We start from the raw sequence: 23867 nt of genomic DNA, 5'->3' as shown, positions 1-23867 counted from the left end.
GAGTTAGATAGTTTTGCCGACGATAACCGAAGTGCAGATTACTAACGACCTGGAGTCCACAGAATCTGGAAATTTTTAACCTCTGACAAAGATCTTGCATCCATTCATACATTATCAAACTCTAAAAGTAGTAGCCAAAACTCCTCCATAGAGGATATCGACGCAACATCAATCGCAAGTCAAAACACCCATGTTGCAAAATCTGAACCTCAGCCAAGTAATCAAACAGACTCATCGCCCAAACCACCCAAAATACCCCTATCTTTATTGATATAAATACATGGCCAACAGCTTCAAAACTCATCATACCCATATTTCCAGGCAAAGACCTTACAGCAAAACTCGTCAAAAATGTTATACATTTACAAACTACCGACATTGATACTTTCCGGAAAGCTCAGTCCAATCTCTCAGATAATAACACACCCATCCACACTTTTTCTTTGGCTGAAGAACGCACTCTCAAAGTACTCCTCAAAGGTATCCTTCCATCCTTCTCTGAAAACCTGGTTAAATCAGAACTTGAACTCAAAGGATTTGAAATCCGTACTATACGACAATTTCTAAAAGACGGCCGCAAACTACCTATGTCATGGTAACACTCCCAAACAACCCGTCCAGCAAGTATATTTTCGACTTACCCGCACTATTCTATATTACAATCAGAGTAGAACCATATCGCTTTTCCGGGCCTGCACAATGCTTCGCATGCCAATGCTTTGGCCACTCCTCAAACCACTGCAATCGCATGCCAAAATGTGTAAAATGCGGTTACAATCACGAATCTAAATCCTGCGTAAAAACCGCAGATCAATCACCTAAATGCTGCAATTGCGGTGGCCCCCACACGGCAAACTACCGCAAATACCCAGCATTCATATCCACTCTTGTTGAATAACAATCAAATCCTATTTATCTGAAATCAAACCACATCGCTCCAGCATCTACTACACCTACAGTCACAGACTCAAACACATCACAAAAAAAACACTCAGTCAATCTCTTCATATGCATCAATCACATCACATAAAACAAAAAAAAATTAGAACCAACAGTAACAATCCCGAAGCAGTTTTTCACAAACCTCTTCACCAAGGTAATTGGGAAAATTTCTGAATCACAGGACATCAAACAAACCCGGATGATGGCCATCTCAGCCATATTCTCCATTATCAACCACCATGAACAGCTCCCTCCGGATCTTATACTGGAACTGTCAAGGGATAGGAAACAAACGCCTTGAACTTACCCAACTCACCAATCAACTAAAAATAGATATCCTTCTTTTAAACGAAACACATCTTTACCACAAGAAGACATTTAACATCCCAAACTTCCACACCTACACAAACAACCGTACCACCACAGGACAATCAAACTGTGGAGGCATAGTAATCCTCATTTATCACTCTGTCACTCATTCTTCAACATATATCAATACTACCTCAATTGAAAACACCACTATTCACGTACAATACAACGGACGCAGGATAAGTCTTGGTGCGGTATATAAAAGCCCCGGCTCAACCCTACTTCACACAGACTTAGTCTCCCTACTCAACACAAACACATGTGTTATTGTAGCGGGAGACCTAAATGCCAAACACCCAGTATGTCACAGCAACACCACAAACACAGCTGGATTAAGTATTTAAGTCTATTCAACCATATGGACCAAAATGACTATTTTGTGACAGCTCCCATAACCCCAACTCATTTCCCAGGCAACCATAACCACAGGCCGGATGTTCTCGACTCAGATATATTGAGAATTGCTAACATGCAATTCGATATCGAAAATCTAAATGAATTATCATCAGATCACAACTCTATATTACTAAATGTATACAACCAATCATTTCCTCAACCATTTAAAACAAAAACGCTGATAATTAGAAAAATTTCTCGGTTAACCTCCACGAATCTATAACAAACCCAAATCTACCTATTTGCACAACAACAGATCTCGAACAACCTGTAGTAGACATATTCAATTCAGCCCTCTCAGTCAACCAAATGTACCAGTTCATCTCATAAACCTGATCAAAGTCTTCTTATCAGATCGAACTTTTGCAGTCAAATTAGCATCATTTACATCATCTTCCCGGAATATTAAAGCCGGTGTCCCACAAGATTCCTGCCTATCCCCACTACTATTCAGTATACATAAACAACATACCAACAAATCTCGGGATCAAAATCAACCTCTTTGCAGATGACACAATGTTTTCTACTCCAGCACGAGCAAAAACTATACAATTGAAAAAATGCAATCTCAATTAGACAGATCGTCAGATCGATATCCTGGTTGGAGAGATGGAGGATATCGATCAACCCTAAGATGACAGTTACAATACTGTTTGGGGGGGGGGGGGGGGGGGGGGGGGACAAAACGCCAAGAAACCTGAAAGAGGTCCGTATAAACAGTCACTCAGTACCCTGGAGCCAACAGGTTAAATACTTGGGAATAACCTTAGACTCTAAACTGACCTTCCATAAACACGTCTTGGCCATACAAAAAAAAACCAAGCAAATCAGGGCTACACTTTACCCCTTATTGAACTCTCGCAGTCACCTGTCACTCCGAGATTAACTATACATCATACCAAACCTAACATACGCAGGACCAGCTTGGGACGCTTTTATCTCAAAACGGGACTGGAGCCATCTCGAGGCGGTCCAAAACATATCACTAAGAACTATACTAGCGTCACCTTGGTTCGTAAGGAACACTACAATCAGGAATTGGTCTAACAACGATTCCCTCCGGAATAAATAATCAGGACATCAAAGAACTAATTCAACAAAGTGAAGCTGATCTCCAATCACCACCACATCAGATCCTTCGGTCGTTCCACGGCCACTTCAGTGGAAAAGGAAGAGACCCGAAAACAGTGGCGTAGTTATGGAGGGGGGAGGGGTAAGGGGTCCCCCCTCCGGTTAGGGTTATACATTTTTTATATAGAAATTATCTGAGTATTTACACTTTTATTTTTAGAAAATCAATTATAAAATCGGTAAATGTAATACCCCAAATTCCACCCCCCTCCCAGAAAAAAATTGTATCTTCGTCACTGCCTGAAAATGTAATGTAACTACTTTCCACCTCACCTTCTATTCCAAGGAATGGGTAAGCCCCGAAACTTGTGTTAAATGGGAAAATTTCCCTCATACAAAGCAAGGCAAGGCAAGAGTTAAACAGTCTTATTCAAATCTTCAAACCGTCAATATCAAGAGCAAAACAGCCCAAAATCAAGACATCGAAGATCCAAGACCATAAGCAGTACGACATCGCCGCCCCACGGCGTTCAAAATTCTTAATTGGCGGTCAACGAACGTAATACGACACTGCTGACACACGGCTGTTAAGGCTCGTGTTGACGACCAGTTACTGCAGTATATCGCCAATTCACGGCATTCAAGAATTGTAGTAACGACCAGCGCTCTACGGTAGCACGATGGTGACGACAACTGCAAGCACTGACTGCTTCCAAGCGCCCCTGATTGCGCCGACTCACTTGAATCAATTTGGTCGGCGCAAATCAACGCTTTACTCGACCCATAGTTTGTAAATATATAAATATTCCATAGAAATAAACCTACGTGATTACTCATAAATCAGTGTTACGTTTATTCATGACACGGGCAGTCCGTCAGGACGATCCGTATCAAACTATCAACCCACATTCGTGCAATTCTTGACAACCCACGGGTTGAGGCAAGCTGAGCAAGATAATTACAGGACCTTTATTCAAACATGTCGCAGCACTTGAAACACTAGGCCAACCAGTCAACCAGTGGGATGCCTGGATTGTAACAATTGTCCTAAGAAAGTTGATCATGCAACCAGTCATGAATGGCAAGCGCGAAGAACCAACACAAAGTTACCGAGATACAGTGAGTTGCAGCAATTTTTGTCAAGTTGTTGTTTTGAATTGGAGAGTTTGGAAACACTCCAGAACACCAGCGATGAAGATAAACGGAAACCATTAACCAAGAACCCCAATTTGAAATGTAATGCCCATAATTACCCTAGAAAGGCACTTTACACAGCTAATCTTAACGTTTCGAAGTGTGAATGCTGTGCAGATGAACATCGCATTTATGCATGTAGCAAGTTCAAAGAAATGCCAGTGGGAAAGCCGTGTACAGAAAGTTCGAGAGGCAAGGTTGTGCTTTAACTGCCTTTCGAACATGCATATAGCGGATGTGTGCAAGTCATAGTACAACTGTCGCGTATGTAATGGTGAACACAATACACTACAACACTAGGAAAGGCAAGAAAATCAAGGAACAGAGTAATGCAATTTTATCGACTATTCTGTGTAGTTGGTGGATTGTAGAGTGTTTAGATTTGAACCTGAATTGGAAATCAAGTATAATTTTGTTAATGGACTATCTAAGAACTCGTATACTCTAGTAGAGTGTTGGGGATTAGTTTGGATAATGTTTGGTTTGAATACTGTAGCAAGATGTTCGGCAAAAAGGTTGGACTTTCCAACGTCATCAGTGATTTTAGAGTCATCGGAGCGACGGAGTGGAGAAGTGGGTTCGTGTGTTTATGGATTTTTTGGTTGCTTTCCAAAGCGAGCCATTTGTTGGGCTTAGGTTAGAAATGTAACTATCGTAGGATTGATTTTTGTGATTTTGGAGTTTCCTTTTAAGTTTGTTGGTTAAGTTATTAAAGATCCGCTTGCTATTTGGCACGAGCTTTTCTTTTTTGTCTTAAAAATTTGTGCGGGATAGTGTTCGAGGTGGTGGAGTAGTTGTTACTTGTGCACGAGGATAGTTTGGCAGCAGATTGGATCATTTCTATAAGGGTAACAGAAGCTTGCTCGAGGTCTTGAGCAGTTTTAAAAGGCATGCCTAATTTTGTAATATTGCTTAGGTACTTTTTGTAGTGGGCCCTGTTTATTGGACCTGAAGTTAGGAAAGATCTTATCAGGATTTTGTTTGATTCACCATCAATGACTAACTTAACTAGGGTATGCTCAGAGGAGAGATCCGTGATGTTAAATATAGTAAGGGGTAAGTTACTTGGGGTGAAATATATGAAGAGTCCAGATTATCTGGATGCCTATTGGTGTGGATGAGCCATTATGTCGGACCAATAAGTGCGAGGTGTGACCATTTGTGATCGGTAATTGATTTTGTAGGATTTTACCTCTTGGAGAGGTGAAGCGACAGCCCCATCATAATGGGTGTTTGGAATTAAAGTCACCACCTGCAATGAAATTTTTACCTAGTGAGTTGAAAAGTTGAACAAAATCTTGAGTGGTGATTTTTTGGATGGGAGATCAGTAGACTGAAGCAAGGGTTAGTGGAACGGAAGATGTGGATAGAAACTGATTGGAGGTTGGTTTGTGAATTGATTGAGTGTAGGTTGTGAACTAAGTTAGTAGCAATGATTATGGCAGGGCCTGCGTGAGCCGTACCATCGGGGTAGTCTGCACGATATATTGAGTAACCAGATAGTTTTAGTTTTAGTGTTTTAGTTAGGTGAGTTTCAGTGATAAATGCTACGTGGATATTGTTTTGAATTAGAAAATTATGTAGTTCGTGTTTATGATGTGTTAAGCCATTTGCATTCTAAAGAATAATATTTGTTGCATTATTTATCATTATATGACTGAACAATTTGGTGATCAGTGATGTAAGAAGAGAAATGAGAGGGCTTATTAGTGATTTGAATTTTTCAAGGATGTGAGGGTTAGAAATTGCGGGACTTTGAATCGTAAGTGTCTGAGTTCGAGGTGGTTTTTTTTTTTCTTTTAAGTTGTATGATGGTTTAGCATTGTTGTTGAACTGGTTTGACACGCCCTGATGTGGTGGATCTCTTGAAGAACTTGGTGTTGAGAAGAAGTTTGGTTTGGAGCTTTGATCCCGCGAGGTGGTTTTTGGTGCGGAGTTTCAGTGGAATTTTTGGAGGTTCATGTGGGCTTGGCACCCTTTATAGTTGACTGTGTGTGGTTGAGTAGATAAAACACAACTTGCAGGGAAGTCATTATCTTTATTGCATTCACTTGTTAGGTGGTTATCGCCAAATTTCACACATCTAGGTTGATGATTACAGTATGCTTGGGTATGGCCATAGGACTGGCAACGCATGCATTGAATTAAGTTGCGACTGGGTAGGGATCCTCTATTTTTATTTTAGTGTAGTACAGTGTGTCTATTGCAAAAATATATTTGTTTGTTGGTGAAAGCTCTAAGTCAGCGAAAAAGAGTGGGAGAGGCTTATTTGTTTGACTAAGCAAAATGTTAATGATGTTTCTGATGATAACGCCTTTGGAATTTAATTCCTCTTTTATAGTGTCAATAGACGTAGAGTGATGGAGATGTCTTATTACTCCTCTGTATAATTTTTCATCTTTAAGTTGATGTGTGAAAGTTGACTTTTTTCTTTTAAAAAATTTACAGTTTTGTGGTATGAATCGGTTGTATATGTATTTATTTTTAATACACATGTTAAATATAACATTTTCGGATAAAATGTTATTGGAATTTTTCCAGATTTAAGACTATACGGAGGAGCATCCGTTAAAAACAAAAAACCTTTTTCGTACCTACTTTATGCCGTGTGGCCATAGCAAAGCCATCGTATGATTAAAACTATCTTGTAATTTTTTGATGATTGAACTTGATATAATATCAATATCATTATAACTAATATTAGACTAAATTTTATAAGTATAATTTTCATCGGCAAGTTTTCACCGTGTTGGATTTTATCCTGCAGACGCGCTTGCCTATAGTCCCGTTGTAGAAATATTTGGACAATATCATATTTTCATTTTCACATGACATCTGTATTCAATTATGAAAACATATGAGCTTACAATCAAAATAATTTTTTATGTGCGTCTTAAAATTTCAAATTATTTTGAGTTCAAAATGCATAACACTTTTGTTTTTATGTTTATTAGATGCCTGTGATATAATGTATTATTATTATTATTATTATTTTGTATGAGGTGGTACAATTGTACCTAACCTCACTCTCATGATTTTACCGTACATGTATGCGCTCAATATAGTTGTCGTGATGCCGACACAGTCGTTATAATTTATAAATTATGATACAGTCTTTTGTTAGTTTTGTAAGAAACATGTTTTCATAATAAAGTGTTGTTTGACGTTACATAATTAAATAAACTCCATGATTAAAAACTATGTGCTTGTAATAAAATATATTTTGAACCACCAATTAAAACAATGCCTATTTAAGAATTTAACAAAAGATTCCTCTTAAGTCATAACTGATAAGTATGTAAGTACATCGTTATTAAAAAAAAAAGTTTACGGGAAAATTATTATTTCTCATTGAACTATTTTCTTAGTTAGTTCATAGTTGTAATTCGAAAACTAATAACCGTAGGTAGATACTTAAAACTTCCACAAGGAATAGTGTTTATGTTAGCATATTTAGCATTTTGACCATAAAGCTTACATCAAAATACTTTTGACTCTTTTTAAGCTATTTATGGCCGCATGGGGGTATAAGAAATTTAATTTAAACAAAATAGAATAAACAAAGTGATTTATTGTTTTTTTCAATAAATAACGAAAAAAATTTTCCCGTGTCAAACGGCTTGAAAATTAAATTCTTGGTTAACCATAAGTCTGTATAACAGCAATTAGAAGTACACAAATATTAGAGATACATAGACACAATTTTTTTATAATAACCATTCAAAGTTTAAATTTTGAGAAATTCATTAAAATCGCGATATATTTCAAATAATTTTGTTGCTAAAAATGTATAAAATGTTCAATTTTTATAGTTTAATTTAAAACCCTGTTTCTCATAAACATATCATAATAAATCCAAAATATTTTTAAAATACACTAACATGGTTTCGTTTTATAGATATTTTAAGTTCAAACTTGGAAAAAAATTAGGTATCAAAACTCAAAAGACGTGTTAGTGTTAATGTTTAAATATTTAAATTTGTGATTCTGAAAATATTGTATTTCTATTGTTAAATAAATTTATACAACTAACTATAGTTATCATTTATTCAAAACTAAGTAACTTTTTAAGTAGTATTAAATTTAATAGAATAATTAAAAATTAAAACAGCTGATCAAAACTGCACAAACATATTTGTATATTTGATGGCAACATTTTTTAGATTCTGAGCGGAGCGATGAATGTATTGATTTTACAATGATGTATGTTTTTTTTGTGTCAGTCATCACGGTTTGGGGCAGTAAAACTGCTTTGACTTTCTTTAACAGTATCTTGTTTGATGAGAAAGTGAATCTTGCATTCGAAAGGTCGAAATTAGTTTTCAAAAGCCCCGAGTAAAACAACATAAAAATTAAAGAAAACCGGGAATTTTTACGCAAAATCTGTTTTGGTTTATGGCGTAATAAGACTATATTATATAATAATTGTCTATACACCATAAAATTTTGAAAATATTTTGACTCTTGAGCTGCTTACGACATTTTCAGTTTTCAATTTTTTTAGTTTTTTTCTCTATAATTGCCAATAAAATTTAATTTGTTGGGCAAAAAGCGTGAAATTTTAATACATTGAGCCTGATATATTTTTATATAATAAATAAATATTAAAAATACATAGGCACAACTTTTTTTTATAAGCATTTAAAGTTTAAAATGATTTAGTAATTAAATAATTTAAATTGTTCAACTTTTATAGAATCACGTAAGTAGGTTAATCTGTAACCAAAAAATCTCAAAAATATAAAAACATAGTTTTTTTATGTTCAAATTTGGAGAAAATTACACATTAAATAGCCAAGAATAACAATTTTAGTTATTTTGTTGCAATTGTATAATATTAATTCAACTTAGGTACCGGCTACTGTATTAATAATAATTATTAACAATATAAAATATCCCAACTGACTAACCGTTTACGCTCAAAATCGTTTTTCGTATATAATGATATTATATCATTGAATTCAAATTTAATACCATCCATTAAAAAGCGACCCACTTGTAACCTACTGCACAGCAGAGCAACATCCGCTTATATCCACATTTATTTTTTGTAGTAAGTAAAGAAATTGGTTTTTTATTAGTATAAACAACAGTACAGCCCATAACATTATGTGTTTGAATGTATTAATCACTTCTCTTAGCTAATTTTACCAATTCATTTCATAAATTGAATTAAAAGATTAAGGGGAACAACGAAACGAGGACAATACTGGGGCATGGCCAATAGTAAGTTTTGTGAGCAAGGTAACAGTAATACCACAATTAAAAACAAATATATCACTCGATTTGTCATGCAAAACCACGTCAAGTAAGTCATCGGGTTAACAATTGAGACAATAAGATCCCAGATTGAAAAAGGGGAACCTTATCCTAAGGTCTTACTGTCCTTTTCCCTGTTTTTTATATCTTTTATAATTTATTTATTAATATTGTTCTATAAATAACTTAATTATTTACTAAAATATATTAAATTATGTTAAAATAATTTAGATACCACTTTAAAGATCAACAATTAGATAATTTAAATAATAATACTTGAATAATGATAAAATTCAAGGAAATCAATAAAAATATGAATATATTTTATGTTTTGTAATAAACTAATGTTAAATATTGATGATAAAAACATTATTGTTATTTTAAAATTATAAAATAACATATATTGTAAAAAACATTTTTTATGTATCTTGAATATGTATTATTTTTAATGACTTTTCCGGGTATGGTATCCTTGTATGATTGTTTTAATTTGACGCCTTCGAAAACGCTTTATCAGAATTAATACATTTATACGGTTTTCTTCGGCATGTGTCCTAGTATGGATTTTTAAATGTGATCAAAGATAAAACCATTGGTAAAAGATATCACATTGATAAGGCATTTTTCAGGTATGTGCCCTTGCAAGCATAGTTAAAATGTATGCTGCACAAAACCCTGAATCACAGATATCACATTTATACAATTTTTCGCTTGTAGGTGTCATTGAATGCATTGTTAAATTTAATATTGTAATAAGCCTTCTATTACAGATATCACATTTAGAAGAGGTTTCTCATATGTTTCGTAGTATGGGTTTTTAAATTCCCTCTCTGAGTAAAAGCTTGATTACAGATATTACATTTATACGGCTTTTCTGCGGTATGTGTCGTTGCATGCCTTTTTACGTTTGCTTTCTGAGAAAAAGCTTGATCACAGATATCACATTTATAGGGTTTTTCTCCTGTATGTGTCCTTGCATGCACAGTTATATTTGATGCTGTTGAAAACCTCTTACTACAAATATCACATTTATACGGTTTTTCTCCGGTATGTGTCCTTGCATGCACAGTTAACTTTGATGCTGCCGAAAACCTTTTACTACAAATATCACATTTATACGGTTTTTCTCCGATATGTGTCATAATATGCCTTTTTAAATTTGTTTTCTGAGAAAAAGATTGGTTACAAATATCACATTTATACGGGCTTTCTCCGGTATGTGTCCTTGCATGCACAGTTACATTTGATGCTACAGAAAACCTCTTACTACAAATATCACATTTATACGGTTTTTCTCCGGTATGTGTCCTTGCATGCACAGTTAAACTTGTTTTCTGAGAAAAAGATTGGTTACAAATATCACATTTATACGGGCTTTCTCCGGTATGTGTCCTTGCATGCACAGTTACATTTGATGCTACAGAAAACCTCTTACTACAAATATCACATTTATACGGTTTTTCTCCGGTATGTGTCCTTGCATGCACAGTTAAACTTGTTTTCTGAGAAAAAGATTGGTTACAAATATCACATTTATACGGGCTTTCTCCGGTATGTGTCCTTGCATGCACAGTTAACTTTGATGCTGCCGAAAACCTTTTACTACAAATATCACATTTATACGGTTTTTCTCCGATATGTGTCATAATATGCCTTTTTAAATTTGTTTTCTGAGAAAAAGATTGGTTACAAATATCACATTTATACGGGCTTTCTCCGGTATGTGTCCTTGCATGCACAGTTACATTTGATGCTACAGAAAACCTCTTACTACAAATATCACATTTATACGGTTTTTCTCCGGTATGTGTCCTTGCATGCACAGTTAAACTTGTTTTCTGAGAAAAAGATTGGTTACAAATATCACATTTATACGGGCTTTCTCCGGTATGTGTCCTTGCATGCACAGTTACATTTGATGCTACAGAAAACCTCTTACTACAAATATCACATTTATACGGTTTTTCTCCGGTATGTGTCCTTGCATGCACAGTTAAACTTGCTTTCTGAGAAAAAGCTCGATCACAGATATCACATTTATACGGCTTTTCTCCAGTTTTTGTCCTTGTATGCTTTGTTAAATTTGATGCACCAGAAATCTGTTTATCACATTTATACAGCTTGTCTCGGTAATGTGTCCTTGGATGTACAGTAAATTTGGGAACCGTTAACATTTTATCACAGTTATTAGCCAATGGATTTTCCCATAGGCAGTTAGATGTCAAGTCCGAATTCATACAAGTAATGAACTCTGAAGATTTGCTTTCGTTTAAAACTGTTTCTTCAAATTCATAAATGTCAGTAAATTCTATTTCAGTTTTTATTTTGGTCTCAATTGTGTTTACTTTTCCTTCAGTTTTAGTTCTAAAAAAATAAAATTAAGTATTTTAAAAATGGGCTTTGTGAAATTAAAGACAATAAATATAACTACATATTATGAATATTATAATTATTAATTAGAAGTATACCTCATTAACCAATTTGTTAAAATATATTTTTCAAAATATTATATCAAACACAGGTTCAACTTTAGTATCTTTTTTGGTGTCAAAGTGAATCTATTTGTTCCTTTTTAAGGAAAAAAATTGAAAACTGTTTAATTTTTTTAAACTATTTGATAAACCAAAAAAAAAGATTAAGGATAAACAGGAATTTTTACAAAAACGATTTGTAATTTTTTTAATTATCACCTAATGTTTATATAAGTAATTTCTTTGCATTATAAAATTTTCTAAATATTTTAGAGCTATGAGCATATCAATTAATTAATTTTTGTCAAATAATTCGCTCAGTTTTTATAAAAACTTGAAAATTTAATATAAAGTTGATTTCAAGTGGTTATAATTGAAACTTAAAATAATTTTAAAAAAAAAAACTAATATATTAGCGATTGAAAATTTGCAAAACTATATTGAATTAGAAAATCACAAGGCATGGGCATTTACGAGTTATTAAGTTAGAAGTTAAGTTAATTTTAACTTATTAACTTAACTTACTAGTTGCGTGTTTTAATTAACATAAGTTTATAACTTTAACTTAACTCATTTGCCTCTGTAGCGAATCACATATGTGTGACACCGTTACATGATATACTGTTAAGTATAAATAAAGATATAAATAATAATAAGGAAGAAGGTTTACACAGTATAGTTATCTGGGTACACATATATACACACACATTTGATAGCATATAAAAGAGACACACTGTTAAGTTCGGGAGTTCTGGGACTATTACAGCTACCCGGAGCCATCAAACTGCGGATGAAGATAATGTTAGTAAGTCTTTCAATATTTTTGTAGTTAGTAAGTATTTTGTATGTAATAAGCACTGTTTAGGTATTTAATGAGTATTGTGTATGTATTTAATAATTATTGTGTAATAATAAATACTAATACCATTTAAGAACTTAATATTTGATCTATCTTTTCTGAAGCACCCGAGTTATGGTTAAAATATAATTCATAGGGCTCTGAAAACCCTCACGGAATTATCTAAAAATAACAGGTTTCCCAACCCCGTTACACCTCTAAATTAACTTTAAATCGACTCATATTTCTCTTTATTTTCCCAATTAAGTTAATTTTGAATATTTCTATTATCCAGAAAAATATTTTGTTTATTATGGATTTTTAGTCACAGAATATAGAAAATATTATCAGAAAAAAATAAGATTTATTTACAAAGAACTTTGTATTTATGTTTAAAGATAAAAACTGATATATTGTATTAATAAGTTACTTGTAAATATTAATATAGGTGTAACATTAGTCGACCGTATGAAGACATTGATGCCACAAATTTTATTCATAAACCTTAATACCTATTCATTACTCATTAGTATTTTTTATTAGTACAATGATGATTATCATAGATTGTTTGAACAGTAATATATACCTATGAATGATGATTACTATTCAAGTGATTATCACTTATTTTATTAAATAATACCTCATAAATGCATTTTTTTTTTATTATTATTAACTTAACTTATTAATTGAAGTTAAGTTAAGTTAACAGTATTTGTTAACTTAATTTAAACTTAGTTGATGTATAAAAAAGGTCTATTAACTTATATATAAATTAATATATATAACTATATAAATTGCAAAAAAAATACATAACTTAACTGAGTTAAAAAATATCATTAACTTACCCAGCCTTGGAAAATCATAACAATTTTATTACTGTATCTAATATTCAAAATTGTAATACTGATTCCTCATCAGTTTGTCTACCATTATCAAAAAAATTAATTTTCAGGAATTACTCATGGAAGACTTATTCTGGTGTAATTATAAAGGATTAACTGTAGAATAGATATACTCAAAACTTTCATCAAATATTTATGTTAGAATTTTCTATAAACCATTAAATGTACATAAAAATATTTTGACTCTTTTTGAATTATTTATATGTAAAAGAAATAGTGTTGACAAAATTGAAAAAATTCGCAAATTATTTTGTAATTGAAGATGTATAAAATATCAAATTTGTATAGCTAAGGACTAAAAAATTTAAAAACATGGTTTCTTAACCAAAGAATAACAGTTACAGTTATTATGTTGTAATTTAAATATTAATTCACGGATATCTCCTTGAAACTTTTAAAGTATATTATCACATTTTATACACAAAATTTTCGGGAAAAATTAATACAACCTACTGTATAAATTACATTAATAGCAATAACATAATAACAATATACTTAGTAAATAAGGTAATAAGCTGACGGAATGCTAATGCTCAGAATCGTTTTCCTAATAGATACCATTTTATATCATTGAATTCAAATTTAACACATCCATTAGTGACCCACATGACACTTTATGAACAGCAGAGTGAGACTCACTTGCCAAACCTTTTTATTTATTCATTTTTATTAACTATCTCTCTATAGATCACCACATGTTTCAAATAAATTAATAAAAATTAAAATTAAAATGTTATCATCAAATATAATATTACACTAGGTATGGTATAAATTTAATTCATACCTTATTTGAAATAATTGACTATCATTATGATGGTCTGTTTTTTCAATCATCTCCTCTTTAATAATTTCATTAAATACTTGATCAACAATATTTTCTTGTTTAACAATGCCATTAAATACTTGATCATCACATCTAACAAGTCGGATTGACAACACTTTAGAACTCTGTATTATATCATTGTACCTAAAAGAAATTACAAAAAATTGTTTTTTTTTTATCAATATATACTAATGGGTTACTTATGTATAAATAAGGAATGGCGGACATTTCCCCCCCGGCTGTTTTTGGCGTGGTAGGACATTTCCCCCCCACCAAAAAAAATTTTGGATGCGGACATTTTCCCCCCATATTTTTTATTATTTTTATTTTTAATTAATTACCTTTGAATATAAAATTATTATCTTTAACACATATATTTTAGCTTTTGTTCATATTTATTTTTTTATTTTTGTAAAAACTGTACGTTAACTAAAGTCTTTAATCTTAATTTCAATAAAAAAGATAATAAATAAATAATATTTAAAACAAGTTAAGTAAAAATATAATTTTAAATAAAAGTAAAATAGTAGTATACTAATATTGAATTAGATGGTTAACATTGAAATCTAAAATTGTGTCCAAACCCCAGTCAATTACCAAGACTATTAAGATAACATTCTATACCATCTTACATCGTTATGAGGATTGAGTCAATATTTTATATCAAAACTGTTCAAAGCAGTTACGTAGTGGTTATAGTGGTTATATACATTTTAAAATAAAAATTATTGTTTGTATATTTTTGTTTTGTGATCATGGATAAAATACAAATTCTTAAAACAAACAGAGGAGGTTTAAAAATTGTTTTTAAAGACTATATGTATACAAAACAAAAAAATCTTGCCAATAACAAAATTAGATGGGAGTGTGTGGAAAAGAAAAAGAAAAATTGTAAAGGTAGTATAACAACTGATCAAATGATTGTCAATGTATTAAAAAATATTGAACACGAGAACCATCCACAGTCTCCAGCACAAGTAGAAGTAACAAAAGTCATGTTGAATATGAATACTAAAGCCCAAGACAATTTTGATACTCCTTCCAGACTTTTCACAGTAGAAACGTCCAATTTATCAAACAAAGCAATGATTTTATTAACAGAAGAAAAATCGGTCAAAAGATCACTAAGAAGAATTCAAAATAAAAAGTATCCTTCGCTATGCCCTTCATCGGAATTAAAAATAATTGGTATTTGGACTACTACGGGAGGGCCCGAACCAAAACCGTTTTTATTATTTGATAATGAAAACGAGGTACTCGTCTAATATGCTACATACCGCTACTTCGTTGGTGTAGTATGCTACCTACCATAAAATAATAACAAATTAACAACAATTTATTACTAAATAATTTATTAATTTACCGTTGTCAAGTACTTCATAATATTTCAATACGTCATTATATATTATTATACATTATATTATACTATTTTGATATCATTCCAGAAAACTTCTAATAAATCGGGTTGGGTATTAACGGACCGCCACCATTCTTCTATTAATTGTCGGTTTAACAAATCTGTCGCTCCTCGGGTTTTAATTCCGTATTTAGTTTTCTTAAAGAGTGATGAGTTTGACAACCTTTTTTTTGACATCGTAAATAAGTAGTTTTTAATAAATCACCATTTGAGTCTCTTTTACGATTATTTTTTTGATATTCTTTCAACGTACCTCCACAAATAACACCATCTTTTAATTTGGAACAACTACCAAGTTGTGGGAGCAAGTTTCTCTCTTGAAGATAATTAACACATGTTTCCTCATTACATATTATATGCCCGTACAAATAGCGCATTGATTTATTCATTTTTGTTTATTTTAAAATAAAAAAATAAAAAGTAAGACTCGCAACTAATAGGATACTTACACGAACACAACACAGACACAATATAGACTAAAATAATATATCTAACAGTAAGTTATCATGGGTCTTGGTGGATCAGATATCATAATGGCTAATTAAGATATAATTTTGTACAACTGCTATAATATGTTATTTATCTTAATGACTCAAATGTACTTTCCTGTAATAAAATGAAATAAAATAAAAATAACTATGGTAGGTAGCATATTACACGCATACAGTGTTTTGGTAGATACCATTTTATGGGTAGGTAGCATATTAGACGAGTACCGAAAACAATACCAATCGAATAATTGTTTTTGCATCTCCAGAAGGAATGTTAGAGTTATCAAAATCAGTCAAGTGGTGTATGGATGGAACATTTTTTACTTGTCCTAAAGAATTTTATCAAGTATACATAATTCATGCATGTATTAAAAACACATCAGTTCTGTGTGTTTATGCTTTATAACAAAGAAAAACTAAAGATATCTACGTTGAACTTTTATCAACACTTAGAAGTATGTTGTCTGAGTTGAAATTAAAAACTATAAGTATTGACTTTGAACAATCCATGATTCAAGCTATTGAATTAGTATTTGTTGACGTTAATATTCAATGTTGTTATTATCATCTTTCTCAAAGTATTTGGCGTAAAGTTCAAAACATAGGATTAGCTACAAAATATAAGGAAAATGAAAATGTTCATCAAATAGTTGGCATGTTGAAAGGTTTAGCTTTATTGCCTCTGAAATATGTTAAGAAAGGTATGTAATATTATATATAATGTTAATAATATTATTACCATTACATCTATTATAATTGTAATATATGTTTTATTGTATTTATTGGTTAGGTATGTCTGTGCTGTATGATTTATCAAATGACCTCAATGATCCAAATATTGATGAACTATTGTTGTACTTTGATAGAACATATTATGTCAATGGAACTTACAAGAGACTACTACAAAATCAAATGGTTTGTCATTATGGCGGTCTTCACCGATATTTCCACCTTAATTATGGAATGTACATAATGCTACAAAGATAAATACAGGTAGAACAAATAATTTAAGTGAAGGTTTCAATAATAAATTTAAAAGTTTGATAAGAACTCAGCATCCAAATATTTGGATGTTTATTGAAGCACTTCAGAGATCAAATTCACTAGTAAATATTAAATTATTAAATATTCAAACGGGTACAGTTTTTACAAAAAAAAAGAATAAATATGAAAAAAGACTATAACCAATGAATCAGAAATAAAGAATTTTTTACAAACTGTATCATTTTTATGTCAAAATTTTTAGTTATTAATTATATTTTGTTTATACAATCTTTTTTTATTTTTATGTCGGATTTTTTGGCCAGTTGTATTGTACTATATTATATTATTTAGACAATCTATTCAAAATTATATCTTTACTTAACTTGTTTTAAATATTATTCATTATCTTTTTATTGAAATTAAGATTAGAGACTTTTTAGTTAAAGATAATAATTTTATATTCGAAGGTAAATAATAGAAAAAAAAAACGGGGAAAATGTCTGCATCCAAAAATGTATCGGGGGAAAATGTCCTACTACGCCGAAAACAGCCGGGGGGAAATGTCCGGATACCATAAAGAAGATACATTGCATAAATTTAATAATATATAAATTATCAAAACAACTAGTTTTATAAAATAAGTCTTTCAAAATGTAGGTGAAAATGTTGTGATGCCACACTAATTATAATGTATTTGCTCACTTGGAATTTATCCCACAATCATTAATAGTTTTTCTTATTGGTTCCATACTGAATTATGTCCTCTTTATTTTTTGTTTTTCAATTAAGTACTGTGAACATGAACGATAACAATTAAGTCGAATTAAGTACTTTTAATATCAAATAGTTGCTCATTCACGCTGGAAAATTTATTAGCTAATATTATTACCACAATAACGTCCTCGCATCATCCGCAACAACGCTAAACACGACAACAATTAGTAAAATTATCTTTATTCTTAAATAATAAATAGGTAGTATCGTTCTGCGGTAATACTGATGGCAGGTGGACGATGGTGAATGTCCGAATGGATGACGGGCGATAATTGTCGATATGTCGATGTCTTATTTTTTGGTGAACGCCATTATTCTAACCTAACCCTTTTTTTTTATCGTAAGCGCGGGATTTTCGAGGATGTTGACTTCATAGATCAGAGTTCAGAGACTTATCAGTACTCGGTTGTTGTTATCAGCAACTTCAAGCATGGGTCTCGTTCGCTAATTGCTGGTGGCGGCCAATAAAAGGTCGTCGTTGTACCTATAATAATTATTAATTAATATTTCATATATAGTAGGTTGTAGGTATTTTATTGTAGTATTTACTATTTTGTTGAGACTCGACGAGTATTTAAAATGTCAACGATTTTGCCCATCGCTAGTAAAACGGTCTTGATCGGCCGTCCCGATTACCAATCGCTCTTGGACGGAGTGCAACTCATTAATTTGGGATTGACGAGAAAAGAAGACTCGGAGTTCGAGTTAAAAAGTAAAATTTTAAACATCTTTAGTATTGTGTTCAACTAATGATTTTGTTTATGAAAACTTGAATTTCAGATTTGGAAATCGAAAAAAACTATTTGTTGGGCCTGCACTGTACTACGTGTCAAATAGCGTTTGAACTATCTGAAGAACATAGAGCACATTATAAATCAGACTGGCATCGGTACAATTTAAAGCAAAAAATACGTAACAGACAAACAATCGACGAGCCAAAGTTTCTTGCTCTAGAAAGTATGTATTAATAATTATGAATTATCAATTTTAATTCTAATAAGAATTATAATCAACCTATCATTTTAATATTTTTATTTCATCTTACTTTTTTATGGTAATTTATTCAAAAGCAAGTCATTTATTTATTAAATACAGTACTGTATTATAATTTTAAGTTTTTATTGTTGTATGTTTATATTAATTTAGATAAAGCTAATGACAGCTCATCCAGTTGTGAAAGTGATGATGAGATCAATGCTTACAATTCACATTTTTCAATTGATTCAAAATTATTTTTCGAGAATAATTCTGGCAATGCTTTTTCTGTTTACAGATGTTTATTGACTAATAAAAAAGTAATAGTTACTTTATAACATTATAAAACCAAATTTAAAATTAATATTTTTGGTTTCTGTTATATAGGATATTCCAAGCGAAGAAATAGTGGTTGATTCACTGAAGTCTTTCAGCTCTAAACCTATATGGCTTATTGTTATGTTAGGAGGTGGTCGCTTTTCAGCTGCTATATTTAAAGGTAAACCAGAATATCATTAGTATTACACATTGTGATTAATTAATTTTTATTTATTTTAGGAGAAGAAGCAATTGTTCATAAAACTTTTCATTCGTATACGGTACGAGCAAAACAAGGTGGTTCTCAAAGTACGCAAGATCGATCAAAAGGTGGATGTAAAAGTGCTGGTGCAAGTTTACGTAGATATAATGAAGCATCCCAATTAAAAGTACAGTATTTAAAATTTAATTATTTATAGGTAATACATATTATCTAATTAGTTTTTATTCAGCATATTCAAGAAATATTATCATCATGGCTACACCATATAAAATTATGTGACCTTATATTTTATCGGGCAATTGGTCCAAATAATCGAAATATTCTATTTGGTGGTTCAAATCCATTAATCGATAAAAATGACAGTAGACTATGCCAAATACCATTTGGAACCAAAAAGGCAACTTTTGCAGAAGTTCAAAAAGTTTGTAACCAACTATCAACTGTTTTAGTTTATGGTAATCATCAAAATAGAATTATGAACTAATAGTTATGAAGTAATAATTCTGAATGGTTTCTACTTTCTTGCAGATTCAAAAGAAATAATTAATAATTCTATTAAAAATTATATATTAAAGTTATTTAAGAAAAGAAAAAATACAAAATCTAAAACAAAAAAAATTTTAAAGAAACCTATTAAAGATATTCAAAATTCAAATGAAAAAGTTTCAGAAAATATTCAACTATTTTCAACGTCAGGTAATAATTCTCTTTTTTTCATATGGAATAATATATAAATTATATTGTGTTGTATAATACTAATGTTTCATATTATACACTAGAAAATATAATTTTTCTTCTAATTTAACTTCAATTAATATAGATGATAATGTATCTACAAGCTCAAACTATATTTCTCAATTATTTAATTCTTACTTATTTATTATTTTTAATTTAAGTAAAAATAGTACAAATCAAACTGTTGTATGTATGATTTATTCTGATTTTATCATTGTCATATCTATAGTAAAAACCAATAATATTATGTACATTAAAATACTTAGGTATTTAGTTAAATTAAAAAAAGCTGTTTTTTTCTACATGCCAATATATTTTATTTTGGAATTTTAGATTCCAGTGAAAATGATAATGAAAATGAAACTATAGAATTTCCACAAAGTAAAATATTATGCGAGAATAATGACAGTGTAGTTACAAATAATTCAAAAAATAAGAAACGCAAGAAGAGGAAAAAGAAACCCAAAGACACAATTGTTAAATGTGCTGAAGTTGAAGAAGTAAAAAAACTTTTATTGAAAACAATTGAAGAAAAAAATTCTGAAGCTTTAAGTAAATACCTTTTATTGGAAGATACGCACAGTTCTATTACTAAAGAATATTTAGAAAAAAGTTTAAACGAAACTATTGATGAATCAAATAACACTTTACTTCATTTAGCCTCTACTTACTGTCTGCACGATCATATTTAGTAAGAAATTGTATATTTTTCAATATTGTTATTTAGTTAAATAGTTAAATAAATATTAATCCCTTCAGTGAATTATAATATTTTTGTATTTTATAGTTTACTTTTACAACATGGATCAAATCCAATTAATAAAAATAAAGACGCCAAAACACCATACGAATTAGCACCTGATAAGTCAACTAGAAAAGTGTTTAGAAAATTTATGGCGGTTTTTCCTGATAAATATGATTATGATAAAGTAAATTATTATTTACATTTTTAACATTCATATTGTAGTTAAATAAAATATTTGAGTATGTTATTTGCAGTCGCGGTTACCAGGACCATTAACAGAAGAGTTACAAGAAGAATTAAAAGAAAGAAAAAAAGCTAAACAAAAACGAGCCAAAGAAAGAAAAGTAGTCGAGGAAATAAAAAAAGAAGAAGAACTTGAAAAGCAGAAGTTTCTTCAATTATCAGATCGAGAAAAAGTAATCTCTCATCTAAAAAAAATATATAAGAATAAATTGTAGTACTACAATATATATTATATTATATATTATATATTTATTTTAATTTTAGTGTGCGATAGCAGCAGAAAAACGATTTATGGCAGTTCAAGGGACATTTAAATTGTTGCGATGTTTCTATTGTGGCAAAAATATAGAAGAAAAGTATCCTTTTGAATACATGGATTATAAATTTTGCAGTGTGCAATGTGTCAAAAATCATAGACAAAAAAATATTGTAATCTAAAATTGTACTGTAATAAAAATTTTACTATAACAAATAAATTGCTTAATTCCATACGAATGATTTAGGTTTACTCAGAACCCATAAATGTAAATTAAATATGTTGCAAGCCCAACTAATTTCCCAAAACAAAACCACTGAGGAGTAGTTTTCTACTACTATTTCGCACAAGACTGAAATTGCCTTCCCACACGAGCCACACATACTATTTTTTGTGACGGCTCTGCGTTCGTCGATCACTGCAAAGGTAATGCAGGGATGATCTATGCAACAACTAGAATATTCTACGGAAACAATATTTCATGAAAGCGACGATTTAGTTTAATTTATTTTAAGCGTCATGCATGGAGGTTGTAATATGAATTATGTAACCAAAAGTTAATGTTTTGTAAGGGCCGAGGTATAGATTTAAGTATAAATAGTAATTATTACATTAAAATAAAATAAAAATAAAATAATATAATCACGGCAAAGGTAATGCACAATGCTGGGATTAGAAGGATTATGCAACAAGTAACAATCAGAAAACAATTTCTTGAAATAAAAGTGTTTACGCGTCATGCAAGGAGGTTATAATATGAATATAAGATGCATCGTGATAAGATGTAACCAAAAGTTTATGTTTATAAGGACCGCGGTATAGATTTCAGTGTCTGGTTGTGCCATAGAGTAATATTACTCTATGGGTTGTGCAGGGGGTACGCGCGGTGGCTGGCAGTTGTCCGAATAATGATAAAGACCGATAAGAGTGGTTGTACGGTGGTTCACCTGTGGTTACCCTGTGACCAACTTGAGGTGGTGTTGCACAGCAAGTCGGGGGATATTTTCGATTTGCGGAGCGGAGCGACGGCGCCGAGGAGCGTAGCGACGAGTGCCGCTAGCATGGCATCACTGTACGATGCTTTTTCAAATTGGTGTCACTGGAATATGCTGGTATGGTATTGTGGTATAAACTGCCTTATCATTTTTCGGACAACTGCCCCCAACCCGGGTGATATACGCGTGTGATAAGACGTGCGTCCGCCGTCCAGCACTTGGGGATTTCCACTTTGCCACCTGGCACTTTTTGGGATTTCCACTTTACCGCCAGGCATTATTAGGGATTTCCACATAACCGCCCGCTGGACGAAATAAGGACTCTTTCCAACGCTCAACCGCTATCGAAAACCAAACTTTCGGCGTAGGCATGACAAAAACTAATTTGCAAATGTTCGTGATTTTGTATAGAATCTTGTCAACATTCGACCATCAGGCACTCATAAACAATTACTGTGGATATTTAATGCTCTACTTTTTTTATTAACTTTACACTAATAATATAACTTCTATAAGGAATTTTTATTAGATTTTCAAGTTTTGCGACAGAGCAATACATTGATCGACACTAATTAAAATAAATAGAAAATTTATTATGCTTATTAATAGTTTTAAAAAAGGCAAAATATTTTGAAAATTGTCATGTAAACGTTTGGTAAAAATTTAAAGTAGGTATAGGTATCCACGATTATTAGTTTTTGAATTATACCAAAAAAACTAAATCGATTTTATCAAAAATTCAAAATTAGTATGGAGTATTAATCCCCGTTTTTCGTCGGCGACGTCTGAGAATAACCATTTCGATCGCAACGAAAAAGGATCAGAGATCAATAATTAAGAAATACTATACGTCTATACGTCTTATCAAATGCCCCGCAAAAGTGTAAAACCGTAGTAGTAAGTCATTGTCAATTTTTATTTCTTATTAATAATTGATAGGTACTTGACATTTCTGAATTAATTTTTAGTATATAATTATTAATTTTAGAAATGATCAAGAATATTATAACGAAGTATTTAACGAGTTGCTTGAACACGTAGGACGTAGGTACCTATAAAACATATACTAAAGTTTATAGGTCTATGCTATAAAAGTATACGCATTATTATATTATTCCGTGCTAGTGTGCTACTATAGTACCTACATAGGGAATAGGGAATATAGGAATAATTATTTGCCTATTGCAGTATTGCCTACCACAGAAAACAGAAAGCCGGAGTGCGTCAGACGGACGGCTTCAGATAGAATGCATGACAAATTTAATTTGTCGTGACAGAATGGTTTCAAATCGGGCTATACTTCGCATTTCGCAATGTTAGACCGCGGTGTACGAGAGTTCTTATCCAACATACGAATAAGTCAACTACTACTAACGCTCACCGCGGTTGTTAATTGGAATTACATTATTATAATATTCGCATTTCTCATATTCCCATTAGAATACA

At 31.4% G+C, this 23867-nt stretch overlaps 3 protein-coding genes across 4 annotated transcripts; 2 read left to right on the top strand and 1 right to left on the bottom strand.

Annotated features, from left to right (window-relative positions):
• Positions 1–9562: 9562 nt before the first annotated feature.
• Positions 9563–18247, bottom strand: LOC132944408 (zinc finger protein ZFP2-like). The gene is made up of 4 exons (XM_061013728.1): positions 18047–18247; positions 17860–17948; positions 14227–14409; positions 9563–11595 (listed from the first exon to the last, which is right to left on the bottom strand). The coding sequence occupies exons 2-4, from the start codon at positions 17904–17906 to the stop codon at positions 10011–10013; spliced, it is 1815 nt and encodes a 604-aa protein (XP_060869711.1). The 5' UTR covers positions 17907–17948; positions 18047–18247; the 3' UTR covers positions 9563–10010.
• LOC132944409 (uncharacterized) lies at positions 16202–17554 on the top strand. Of its 2 annotated transcripts, none has more exons than XM_061013730.1 (3): positions 16202–16519; positions 16627–16874; positions 17040–17554. In XM_061013730.1, the coding sequence occupies exons 1-3, from the start codon at positions 16482–16484 to the stop codon at positions 17144–17146; spliced, it is 393 nt and encodes a 130-aa protein (XP_060869713.1). In that variant the 5' UTR covers positions 16202–16481; the 3' UTR covers positions 17147–17554. The 2 variants fall into 2 exon arrangements, with proteins under 2 accessions (XP_060869713.1, XP_060869712.1); XM_061013729.1 differs by having other exon boundaries at positions 16209–16519; positions 16964–17554.
• A 115-nt stretch (positions 18248–18362) lies between the features above and the next one.
• On the top strand, positions 18363–21661 carry LOC132944407 (tRNA endonuclease ANKZF1-like). Its single transcript, XM_061013727.1, has 11 exons — positions 18363–18643; positions 18712–18888; positions 19078–19226; positions 19294–19405; positions 19465–19613; positions 19677–19902; positions 19976–20143; positions 20516–20873; positions 20970–21111; positions 21182–21343; positions 21435–21661. Exons 1-11 carry the CDS (start codon positions 18511–18513, stop codon positions 21606–21608), a joined length of 1950 nt encoding a protein of 649 aa, XP_060869710.1. The 5' UTR covers positions 18363–18510; the 3' UTR covers positions 21609–21661.
• The last annotated feature ends 2206 nt before the right edge of the window (positions 21662–23867 follow it).

The sequence above is a fragment of the Metopolophium dirhodum genome, chromosome 5, assembly GCF_019925205.1.
Source record: "Metopolophium dirhodum isolate CAU chromosome 5, ASM1992520v1, whole genome shotgun sequence".
Taxonomy (NCBI): Eukaryota; Metazoa; Arthropoda; class Insecta; order Hemiptera; family Aphididae; genus Metopolophium; species Metopolophium dirhodum.
This window is presented reverse-complemented; position numbering and strand designations above follow the sequence as displayed.

What these genes read in the sequence shown, in the direction of transcription:
- LOC132944409 (XM_061013729.1), top strand. Translation starts at nt 16,482, where the DNA reads ATGGAACATTTTTTACTTGTCCTAAAGAATTTTATCAA. An exon ending in GTCCTAAAGAATTTTATCAA is followed by an intron (nt 16,520 to 16,626) that starts GTATACATAATT and finishes ATCAACACTTAG; the next exon opens with AAGTATGTTGTCTGAGTTGA. An exon ending in TCTGAAATATGTTAAGAAAG is followed by an intron (nt 16,875 to 16,963) that starts GTATGTAATATT and finishes TTTATTGGTTAG; the next exon opens with GTATGTCTGTGCTGTATGAT.
- LOC132944408 (XM_061013728.1), bottom strand. Translation starts at nt 17,906, where the DNA reads ATGGAACCAATAAGAAAAACTATTAATGATTGTGGGATAAATTCCAA. An exon ending in GATTGTGGGATAAATTCCAA is followed by an intron (nt 14,410 to 17,859) that starts GTGAGCAAATAC and finishes AATTTCTTTTAG; the next exon opens with GTACAATGATATAATACAGA. An exon ending in AGTCAATTATTTCAAATAAG is followed by an intron (nt 11,596 to 14,226) that starts GTATGAATTAAA and finishes TTATTTTTTTAG; the next exon opens with AACTAAAACTGAAGGAAAAG.
- LOC132944407 (XM_061013727.1), top strand. Translation starts at nt 18,511, where the DNA reads ATGTCAACGATTTTGCCCATCGCTAGTAAAACGGTCTTGATCGGCCGT. An exon ending in CTCGGAGTTCGAGTTAAAAA is followed by an intron (nt 18,644 to 18,711) that starts GTAAAATTTTAA and finishes CTTGAATTTCAG; the next exon opens with ATTTGGAAATCGAAAAAAAC. An exon ending in TTCAGCTGCTATATTTAAAG is followed by an intron (nt 19,406 to 19,464) that starts GTAAACCAGAAT and finishes TATTTATTTTAG; the next exon opens with GAGAAGAAGCAATTGTTCAT.